The sequence below is a fragment of the Aptenodytes forsteri genome, unplaced genomic scaffold, assembly GCF_000699145.1.
Source record: "Aptenodytes forsteri isolate BGI_AS27 unplaced genomic scaffold, ASM69914v1 Scaffold1, whole genome shotgun sequence".
NCBI classification, from domain to species: Eukaryota; Metazoa; Chordata; class Aves; order Sphenisciformes; family Spheniscidae; genus Aptenodytes; species Aptenodytes forsteri.
Window position 1 is genome coordinate 7083666 of NW_008795035.1, and position 12288 is coordinate 7095953.

The window sequence follows — 12288 nt, forward strand, 5'->3', positions numbered from 1 at the left end:
TATATATATTACCATGCAGGGCAACAACAACAGCAGCAAAAATAATAGCTGGGAAGAGTTATGCAGCTTATTTATCTCCTTGGCTGTTATTGGGCCACAGGGTGGCAATGAGGAGATGGGGGCCTGGGAAAAGCAGTAAATAGAAGAGAAAGCATATTCCTCAGGAGCAGAGACGTATGGGGGCATATTTACGAAGGAGGAAACACTGACAATGAATGAATAGAGCTAATAACTCAGGGGGCCCGGCAGCTCCGGCTGATAAAGGAAGGAATAAACAATACTGCATTGGAAGCACTGTCAGAAGGGAGAGTCCTGGGGTGCAGCTGACTGCAGACGGATGTTTATCACAGAAGGAGAGCCAAGGATGGGCTATCACATCAGCACAGCACAAAGGGCTTTGGTTGGAATTGGGGCCTCGCACAGCACAGAGAGGTACTCGGAGAAGTGCATGGTGGAGGGCCAGACCCCACTTCTGGCTCCACCAAGGAACAGCTTGCAGAGAGGAGAGGTGAGGAATGCTGCAGCTAATATTTTACCTCAGGCTGCACACACACAAGCCACATTTGCCACCCTAAGCTCCCAAATCCATCACTGCCCTCTTACAGGAGCGCAACAGAAGCAACACCTGAGGCACCAAAGCAGCAAATAGCTGAGAAAACTTCTACTCCTCTTGGGGGAAGTTAGCCCACATTTCATGTGCGCTTCCCAGAGCCACATACCAAGCCAGTACAGGTGCTCCCAGAACTAGCATTTTCATCCCCTCTGAGGTATTGAGGAAAGCATTAGTGCACGCAAATATGCCCCCTTACAATGTGCAACTCAGAGCACAGCCATTGTAAGGGTTGAATCTTTTACCAAATGCCCTTTTATCCAAGCATACCTTGGCTTCCACATTCATCTACCCAACTACTTTTGACATGGTGGTGCCAATGTAGATGCAGGGCTTCTGAAGACAACACGGGGGACAGATTCATACGGTGTCTGCCAAAGAACAGCAGCATGCTAATCCTTTAGTACCTCTCTCTCTCCTATAGACACACTCTCCCACTGCATTAATTAATGACAGAGTTCGAAAACACTCCTTTCCCAGCCTTCTCACATCTCTGCACTGTCCTTAGAGAAACACACACATCATAGATTAGGTAGTCTGGAGAGAGCCTTTGGAGCGTGTTTGCAGAGTGCATGGCACCAATTTAGTTATGCAAGGCTAGAGTCTGAGAATTAAACTCCTCTTCAATCCTCTGACCAGAGCGAAGCAATGAAGAGGAGTGGGAGGAAAGGAGGGATGTCTGCAGTCGTACAGCTTTGTGTGACATCACCTCAAGATTTAATCCTTAAGGATGCAGTTCTGGATCATAAACTGACTCCTTAGACTGGCCATTAGCTTTTTTCCTGTTCTTGATCAGTTCTGTCTCTTATTGTCTGGAGAACACAATGTCTCAATGCAGGAGAGTAAGCATTAATATAGGAGAGAAAAAAAACATATATACAAATAGTGTATTTTGGGCAGAGAGAAATGTGCTTCTACTCCTCCTAAGGGAGTCCTTCAAAAAACAAAGGATCAGGCTCCAAAGAACATGTGGGAGCACACTCATTTTTCCCTTTGTAACTTTTGAGAGTGTGCAGAGGAAACCTGTTCTAGAAGGGATTTTAGTGAATGTTTCTATCTCTCCATTTCAGTAATTGTCAAGAGGTAAAGCTTTTCTTTGGTGGATTTGAGGAGGTAATGAACAAAGCCCTGTAGGTAAAACAGATAGAATAGACAGCCTAACTAAAGTGGTAGCAAACGTCAATCGAGAGACAAGAAACCCAGCACGTCACCTGCCTTACCTTTGAACAGCAGAAAAGCTTACTCAGCCTGTGTTGTGGGAGGGCAGGTGCAGGAGGGAACAGGGTGTTTTAAAACCAGATAAAGAATAGTCCATGGCTATAATCCAAAATGCAAATCAGGATTTCCTCTTCCTAACGGCTACTATGGTTACCCCATGGCTTTGAAGAAATCATGCCGCTTCCAAAAATTCATCTTCCCTTAGCAAAAAAAGACTCACCAGCTCCCATCTCCACTGATTGGTTCAATTCATTTATAAAATGCATCAAGTTCTTTTCATTGAAAAGCTTCTTTGATTCAGTAGGAGGGAGGGGAGAGTGACAAAAGGGCAGACGGAAGAGAAGAAAGAGTGAAAGGAGTAAAGGAGAAAGAGTTAAAAGGAGTAAAGGAAGAGGAAGAAGGTGGCAACGTAGAAGTGAGACACGAACTCAACAGAGAACTGTGATACTGGCCAGTTAGGGATTTGTGAGTGGGAAGAGAATTTCTGAACATGCAAAAATACACAGACACTCCATGAGCAGTCTGCACGTGAAGTAATTTTTAAAACAAAATTACTTCCCCAGGAGCTTCCACTTCTTGCTTGATCAATGGTCTGGCAAGGCCGATCATTTTTGATTTAATACTTCTGGTAACTGGGAGGAAAAAAACCTCAAACAGGCACAGTTGGCAAGCATTGAGTGTTTGGCATCATTTGTTACTGCTGTTTATGGTGATATAAATTAGGTTATACTGATATAAATTAATGACCCTAAATTTAGGTGTAATAAATAGCAGTATTTATCTAGAACTGCAGCGTCTGGAGAAGTCCAGCCAAAACCACAAAACGTTGACTACCATTTTGTGCCTGGGAGCACACACGTGGGAGCGCCAGGCGTGTGTGTCGATGGTGTGCAGGTCTGAGCAGATGCTGGGGAACACCTGCATGAGCAGGCTGCTGACAGGAGGATGCACAGCCGGTGTACACAAAAGACAGCGTAAGAGCACATCACAAGTTAGCATGCAACTGTGCACAGGCGTGTGTGAGCACACACGCAACTCGATGCTCAAATGTGTGATAACAAGCTTATGTGGAACAGCGTGGACAGCAAACAGCATTCTGTTTCTTTATAAACCCCTCTTTTTGTGCCGCCATAATTAAGCTTTATACAAATTCCTTTACTGAACCCTCTTGTCAGGATTTTACACAACTGTGCCTATAATAGATCTAGTTTCAGGGTACAAAGATTTCACTTGAACAGATGAACATTTTTTTAAAGCAATTCAAAAAGTTTCACCAAAGGCTACTCAACACCATTCCTAGGTAAATCTAGAGTTTTCCGAGAACAATATTTTCCACTTTCTACAAGCTAAAAACAAGCTTAATAGTTAAAATAGTAACAGATCTAGATTGAAGAGAAAACGCTCCTAATATGCATAGTTCAGTCTTCATTTCAAACTGCTCAAAGGTTATGGTATGTCATTATGTCATTATCTCATTCTCCAAGGAAGCAAACTCAGCAAAAAGGAGGGGGCAATAACTAAAGTCACATAGCCCGTCGGTAGCAGAGCCAGGAATAAAGCACAGGTCTCTCACTCACCCACTGCATTTTATATCACTTTCCTGATGAAAGTGGTATTCTTCTTCATGGATTCCCCAACACTTAATAGAGATTAATTCCTTGTAAAGCTTTCCTGTTTTACTATGATTTAGTTTAAAAAGGGGATAGAGGTACAAGTGAAGGTAGCGAGCCGTAAGACCAAACAACACTTACTACTTTGGATTCTCACAGCACAACTCGTGCAAAATGAAGTCAGCCTGCAAGGACGCTTTCTGTTAAGTAGTTTAATATGGCTGTCACTTCAGACTGACTTACACTACTGCTCTTGGAGATTAGGACTATTTTTTCCTTGCAATTTATATCGAAAGAAACAAAATTAAAACATACAAATAACCATATCAGGTCAGACCACAGGTCTATATGAGGCAGCATCCCATCACCAGCAGCGGTCAAAAGCCAGTGTCTGACAGAAAGCGTAAGATGAACTTTATGAAGAGCAGTATCTATTATTTAATTTAAAATATATAGCCATTATCAGATCAGCTGAATATTATTTGACAAACCCTACACCTGACTGCTGTTCAGGGTGGAACAAAACACTCAGCCACACACAGCAACACAATGGCTCACCAATTCTCTCTGGATTGAACAAAGTCAAATTAGCTGCAATATTCGGTAGTGATCTATATTTTTATGTGATGACAACCCCACTCGTACATGCACGCTTGCATCACCACTACCTTCATTTAGCATCAGTGACAGGGCTGCAAGTCTCTCCATCGCTGACAGACAGGAACGGATTCTCAGAGCACTGACTGAAGTGAAAGGGAGGGTGGATAGCTGCTTCCCAGCTCAGCCACACACAGCCGGAGCATAATCGCATTACTGCAGTCCTATCTGTGTTAGAGGAACGTTCTCCGCATGTAACTTTCAGATCACATTAACCAAAGCAAATACCAAGGCCCTGATCGTCTTGTTGTTGCACAAGGCTCCCAAAGCATGATCGTGTGGTACCCTGCTGGGATGAGTGCTCTTCCGCTGAGCTGTGCCTGCGGCAGGGAGCCAGCTGGGGAAGGGGCACAGCTGGGCTGCTGGAAGAAATCCTTTGTAACCACGCGTTGGCATTCGCCTCTGCGACGGACAGGGAAGCGTTATGCACACCCCAGCACACAGGGCTGGGGAGGAGGGAGAGTAAGGAGATTCAAAGAACCGTCAACAAAAAAGAATCCGACTCGTTCTTAAAGAAAGATATTGAGATACCAAGACGAAAGCAACAGAGGCACTGAAACAGAAGAAATCCTTGTTTCACAGTAAGAGATAAGATCGCCGGTTACCACATGTAGGTATTCCCAGCGTCCAGCACAGAGCCAAGATACTCTTGTTGGCCTGGATAGTAGATTTGATGCATTCAGTATGTGCAGTCCTCACAGGGGGAAGGTGCGAGAGCACAACAACTTGTATAAAACTAGAAAAGAACAGCAGGTTGGGATGTTGGCAGAGGGAACACCAGGCACTCTAGCAGTCTGTTTGGGGATACCTGGTGGGACTTCCACAAAAGGGATTGTGAATCCCAGGGCAAATAAGTCGCTTCATGAAATGGGTTGTGAAATGGGTTTTAGAGAAGTAAAAAATATTTAGCAAGTATCTTCTTACAAATACTACGGTCGATGATGGGCTATAGACCAGCTTCCTCAGAAAAGTTTCCCTCGTAACACTGACTTGAAAGGTAAGAGTTTACTAGAGCATTTAAACCCGGACAAGGTGGAACATTAAGTAGCCAAATAAATCTGCATGTGCACATGTAGACATTAAGGGCCTGAAAGATATTTGCCTTCTCCGACGTGCATGGTTATCTCCAGCAGACCACCAGTAAACCCGAGGCCCAGAACAGAAGCATTTCTTTCAGTGTAGGAGGACCCAAGTCTACTAAAAAAGCACATGGGAAGAAACAAGAAGAATATCTGGGCCACAGGAGGCTTCACAGGATAAAAGTATTTAAATTAAAGCATAAAGGAATGGTTCTCTCCCTTTCCCAGGCCTCATGATCAGTAACAGAGCCACGGCCAAGTCCCTGTTCCCCTGCTCCTACCCCACATGCAAGGCTTACCAAACTTTTTCACTCATCACCAGATTTAACTACAGTTTAAGCTCATGTGCACCGGGGAAGGCAAAACACCTTCCCGTGTCACACGAGTTCAGGCAGTACACTTCATGCAGGTGTCACCGAGAGCCACGTCCTCCCTCCTGAGGGCCCCTTCTCTGCTACACTCACTCCTGACAGCTGGAGAAAAAAGGTCAGACATCCCCTCCAGTCCTCCATCTGCTGGAAACTTTAATTAAGTGCAGTGAAAGGAAAAAAAGAAAGGGGGGAAAAAAGCCACAACCTTTCTTTTTTTGCTTCTGCTGTCTGGAAGGATCAAGGAAGCATTTGGTGCCAGCAGAGGCTTCGAATACTCTGGGGCAGTATCCAGCTACTCTGAACAGTCCTCCCAGACTACTGATACGCTCAAGTCCTGGGGACTGTAGCAGCACAAAAAGCTATGACTGTTCATAGCCACAGACTAGAGACTGTGAGAAAAGCCCAAGCTGCTCTCTGCTGAACCCCTCGCCCCAAAATGAAATGAATTCCTTTAGAACCAAACAAACTCAACTCAGTTGTCGCCTAGGATCGTTCTTCTGTTTCTGCAGCACTCGATCCGCACAGCCTGACGCAAAAGCAGACAGGAGATAGAGACTGTCAGAAAAGCCCAAGCTGCTCTCTGCTGAACCCCTCGCCCCAAAATGAAATGAATTCCTTTAGAACCAAACAAACTCAACTCAGTTGTCGCCTAGGATCGTTCTTCTGTTTCTGCAGCACTCTATCCGCACAGCCTGACGCAAAAGCAGACAGGAGAACGTAGCTTAAAAAAAGCTGTTCCTCTACACTTTGCTATGTGTTTCAGCACTTGCCTAAGCCCATCTTTCAGCTTCGAGATTTGTCACGTGTTCCGCTGCAACAAGCCAGGGGACACAGTTGTTACCAAAACCTGCAAGCCCTTATCGCCAGGTCAAAACGCACAACTCGCCAGCTACTGGTGGGATATGATCATAATGTCCTGCGCCTGCATCAGAGACAGGACTGACCGTTACTAACTTCCAGCCGCTCCACAAACACCCAATGAAGTGAACAAACTCCACTGTCTGCAGAGACACTGAAGATTTTTTCCAGCAAAGTGCAAGCCTACCTTATCTTAGTGGACTCTTCAAGCCTTCAAAGGGAATTCCTCTTTCACTGGCTGCATAGCAATATTTACTTCGTGTTAACATATTAGAAGCAGAGTTGTACTTTTTCCAATCGTGAACAGGGAGAGGGAAGACAAGTTAGTGTGGGTGGGCAGGGATGGCGTAAAGGCATATAACGCAAAAAGGAATCAGTATTTTCCAAGCTCAGATTCAGTATCTCTTATGAAATGTGGGAGGGAAGATTGAAAAGGAGGTGGGAGAAGGAGAGAGCTTCACTATATGGAAATATTTCCATGAAAATGTGAAAATTTAATAGATCCTTACTCATCTTCCCCCCCACCAGGCTATACAAAGCATTAATTAAAGCCAGTTATTCCCAAGCATATCTGTCTTGCAGGTGAAGTCTGCCCTGCTGATTTAGCAGACTAGATCGATCTCCATTTAGCAAGAAAGATCCAGTTTCTCTGGCACCACTAATACTCCATCTAGGCAGCTCAGAAATCTTATGGCCACACACCGTACAGAATCACGTGCATCTAACAAATGCAAGACAGCACACTGGGCTGTATCTCAGATTCATATTTTCTACGTAGAATTGATAACAGGATGAATGAAACACAATGCAAAGGGAATTCTCCTGAGCCAAAACATTGAAGACAAGACCTGCTAGGTGCACAGGAGTAGAGCCTGCAGGCAAACACAGCAAAACCCCAGAATAAGTACATGTCACAACTCACTTGCCATTGATGACTCCATCAGGATTAAGCATGGGGACAATCTTGAAAATGAAACAATTCCGCAGGAGATCAGCAATGGGATCACTGCTCACAAGGAACTCCAGGGTCCCCTTCATTACCCAGCTGGCATTGCTTTCACCAGGGTGAACACGGGCCATTAGAAACACATAAGGACGATTGTCTGTAAAATAAAGCAAAAAAACCTAGACAGGACTTCTCTTTGAATAATATCTTTGCAAGTGGGTTTTATGCCTTTATAACTGAGATAACAACCCAAGTCATATTTGAGGGAAAATACATCCCCAAGTAGTCCAGACATTTCCTGAAGGTGCTGATTGCCAGTTGATCCCAAGTTTGGTCCTCAGAACCAGCACGTGTTAATTTCATCCCCATCCCTTTGCTTGTTTATTCTATGATACCTTACATATATTTACGTGTACCATTAGAGGGCATTTTGCATGTGCAGATTATTGCCTCTCAAATTGGCACCAGCATATTTTCTGGCAATTCTTGAAAGTTTGACCCTATCAAACTTCACTACGGTTTAAAAGGCAGCCAGAAATTATTTAATTTTCTAAGGCCCTGCTCCACTTTCAGTATTTCACCATTAACAATTGAGTCCCTTTCAGTACTTTCAGTACTTTCAGTATTTCAATACTTTCAGTATTTCACCATTAACAATTGAGAACTTTTTAAATCTCTAAGCAGATCCGTCCACCCGTAAGGGCTCCAAGGACATGCAAGCTGTCTGATCTCTGGCAGTAACCTGTGTTGTAGGGTTAGAATCATAACTAATTACATCAGTTTAACTTGATTAAAGAAAATACATGAATATGTTACCCAGATAAGCTGCAGAGGTAGACTACTCAAAACTAACTATCATTTCATATTCATCCAACAAAAGGTAGAAATAACAATGTGCATAGCTAAGACAGGCTGTTACTTTTGGTGGACAGTTTTCAGTTTCATGTAATATAGGCGCACACTCAGATTTGCAAAGCTGATTTTCAGAAGTTGCAACTAGAAGAGTTCAGCTGTTTCTAGCAATATGCTTGGCATGGGAGACATAAGCTGTGGGAATTTAGGGGAGGGAAGAGGGTTCAGGGGGCTGCTTTAAAAAAAAAAAATCAAAATCTTACTAAACTGTTCATTGATAGGCTCTACCGAACCTGTTTCAAAGTAACAACGTGACAGAGAAATTTTCGGTGTTATCAGTTATGTTATTTGCTGTTCCTGTGAAAAAGTACCCACATTTGGTCTAGTTATAAGTCTCCAAAAAACTCTCAGTATACATATGCTTAGAAAAGACCAGTTTCTTTGAAGATCCCATCTGTGCTGAGCATACCCCACGGATGGGCCAAGGAAACAGGAGAAGGCAGAGGGAGACACCTGCCAGGCACAGAAAATAAAGGGAAGACAAAGCAATTATCTGTCTTAAAATGATCATTTTGTGAGCATTCACAATCTCAGGCCGTTTTCACAAGGCAACCTGACAGATTTACTTTAGTGGAAACTTATCTGTCAGGGCATCACAACGATGCCAGGATAGGTTTGTCCCGCTCTATCAGGCAACGTCAGAGCTCAGGCTCTGTTCCCTTGCCTGAATTGAGGGACCCCAGCTGACAGGCTTGGGAGCGGTAACAGGACAGAAAACAAAACCAAAGGCATCGGCTGAGTGCCATTGTAAACAAATGCCGAATTAGCAAGATATACGCCTTCGCCCTTAGCTCCCAAAGCTGTCCTTCAGTTTCCAAATGCTTTACAAATCATTCATCAATTAACATGAAATAGGGAGGTAGAACACCATGCTGAAAAATATAGGTATTATTAAAGAGCTGGTTAGTGATTTGTCCGACAAAACAAAGAATACAGGTGAAATTTCTCATTTCACACTCAAAGAAGGAATAAGCACTAATTCTTCATCTTAACTGTATATTCTGTATAGTTCTGCTCAATACGTGCATTACAGTACAATTTAGTTACATAATTTCAGGGGTGCAGACTAAGGTTTGGAAACAATCCCCCTCCGCACCTCCCCACTTCCACGCCTTCCTCTTAAGCAGTTGGCGGGCACCAGAAGAGTGAACTGCACTCTCAGCTCAGAGAGCTCATAAAGCAATTATATTCTGGTCCAGTAAAGCAACTGGAACTCCGTTTCTGAATAGCCATGTATTAGTCGTTTATCATTCTTACACCTTACCTTACTGCGAGGTTAGTATATTCTGATCAATGTGTATACATAAGGCACTTATGGATTGCAAAAGATTCCTTTAGCTCCTGCAGAACTACTAGCCATTCTGATTTTTTTTTCCCCCCACAATTAGAGTACACAATTTCTACCCCGCTCCAGCTAGTTGTGATTACAGTCTACTTTAGTAATGCTTTAAAATAGCAACAAGCAAAAACTAGCTTTCATGAAGACATCAGCTGCATTTTGCCATTTCCAAACATTTTCTTCTTTCTTCCATCACCATGATTTAGTGCTGTTTTGCAGCATCATTGCTGAGCTAAACTTATGGGACTGTGCTGTTGTAGCTGAGAATGAGGCTCTTGAGGACTCCTCATGGACAACAGCTGTAAATAGCACAAAGCAAAATAAAATGTGTTTGCTTTTACAATTGATGAATACAGCTTTAACAACTCTTACCTCTTCTCTATACTGAGAGAGAGCACAGCATCTTAATTGAGAGGTTCTTTCCTCAGTCAAAATAAGAAAAAAAAAAACCCACCTCTAAGCAAGGGCTTTATCATCTCAGAAACGCAGGAAAGTTTGCCATAATTCTGCTAATTACAAATAGCATGGGACTGGCAGAGACCTAAGTTCTGTTCTTCCTCTCAAGGCTGATCAAAGTCAAGCTTGTCTTACTTAGGTTCAACATCAGAAAAGCTTATGAAGTTTGCAAGTCAGTTAAAGCTTCCTTTAAAAGCTCCCCTCCTGACAAGCACATCCACAGCTCTGACATCCCATCCACAGGAAAGTCATAACAAGGGTACGTACCAGCAGGCAAACCACAGAGCTTAACTGCCTGTGCTTTCACGGAAGCCATCACAGCCAAATCCCATATCCAAATGCTGCGCTCCCCCAGACTGCACCCAGCGTGAAGACTAATGAAGCAGCAAATAGAGCAAAGAGCTGATGACATGGCCATAAAACTTGCTACCCTTGAAACACCTGGGAAACAAAGATTTAACTCTGTGGCAAGCAGGAGTCACTCAATCCTATGCTTTACAGCATATCCAGTTACTTATCTGCCTTGAAATTATTGTGATTACTGCGATAAACATTAGAGCTCATGAAAGTAGTGGACAGCAGCACTGGCCAGTCACGCTCAGCACTCCAACTGATAGGCAGCGGTCAAGAGGTCTGCACTGCAGTTCAGCTGCTTCACTTCATTCCCGACTTCCAGTGCCCCCATTGACTGCAGTCCTGACCAGACCACCTCAGTACTACCCAGCATAGCTTACTGGTTTACACTCTTGCCCGACTGTCCTTCCTCTGTGCTATTTCAGAGCCCCTTGTGACTACCTCCTGTGCCCCACCAAACCTATCTTCAGGACACACAACCACAAGTTCGCATATACCTCCTTCCAGGCCCAGAACTGAGCTTGAGTCTTCAAAATCCTCAGACCAACACTTAGGCAAAATCCTCCACAAGTTCTGGGGAAGCTGCCAGAAAGCTCATGTTAGCCATTTATCTCTGCAAAGCCCACATGACACATAACCTTCTCTGGGAATGTAAATAATAAAAAGAGAAAGCAGAGGAACCTTTTCATGCTACATAAAGCCTTATCCAACAGATCATGTCTCGTTACACTGTGTTACATTTTGACATGCCCAGAATATAAGGTGGCACCAACAATACCTGAGGTGAGAGATTAAAGCATCACTGATTCCTCTTACAAAACTGAGCAAAACCCCTTTGAGTAATAGTTCTACTAACGTATCACCTACTTCCCATCTCCCCTTCTTTTTACTCATTTCGACTGTGGATATATGCATGAAAATAAAAGCTTTGTTCTTCCAGTACTGCTAACTTGCTGCTTAATCTCCTGCTTGTTATAAGAATCCTCCTCTAGTCATGTCATCACCAAGGTTCACTTAGAGGTGACTTTGATGTCACTAATCGTGACATCAGTTGGGGAAAGAGCAGCCTGAAAGAAATGAACAAAACCCCATTAACACAGCAGTGTCCCTCATCAAGAGGAGCACAGAAAGGAAATGAAATGCAGTTCCAGATGCCCTGACCTGGGCTGATGTTCTAAATTATTTCAAGCTGAGATTTGAGCTATGCCATTTGTAAAGGGACAGGGCATTGATACAACACAGAGCTAGCATTTTATAAGGAGTCAAAGGGAATTATACACACAGCATGTGAGAAATTCAACCTAGATCCAGGTCTTGACTGGAATTTTTCTGGCTGTGCTTCTGCATACCTCTCTTCCCTTTATCCCAAGCCCAGGGCCATTAAGACACAGATTTCCCCCCCTGCCCTTATGCCTAAATAAAGTATGACTTTATCACGAGCGTTACACAAATCAAAGGGTCAAGTTTACCCCAGGACGTAATAGACAGAAACCAAGAAAGCTAAACTGTCCCTTCCAACTTAATTAGCTGTGGCCCCTATAGGGTATTCTGTGAGTCAAGTGACGGGTAAACAGGAGCACCGTTACGTAGCTCTTCCATGCGTGTCACGGCTGCATCTTGTCCTGGATACATCTGATATGCCCAAGGCTGCATAGTTATGCAAAGCCAGAGAGAAGACAGGATATGGTGTGATGTACAATAAATATATTAAAGTATGTTTGCAAAAAGCATCAAATACTGAGATCACAGAAAACATGAGACTGATCTGAGGCAGAATCTGTGTCAGCCACTTTACTCCCCTCCTAAAACTTTTCCTCTAGTTGTCAGTCTTTCAGTTGTCTTAAGATACAATAATTCTTTCCACCCCTCATCTCCCCC

General features: G+C 43.6%; 1 protein-coding gene across 1 annotated transcript in view; it reads right to left on the reverse strand.

The window, feature by feature from the left end:
* Positions 1-12288, reverse strand: part of AGBL1 (ATP/GTP binding protein like 1) — a 279246-nt gene that overhangs the window by 173116 nt on the left and 93842 nt on the right. Inside the window, exon 18 of the mRNA XM_009276632.1 lies at positions 7326-7506. Within this exon, the coding sequence (XP_009274907.1) occupies positions 7326-7506 (181 nt within the window). The remainder of the gene's footprint in view (positions 1-7325; positions 7507-12288) is intronic.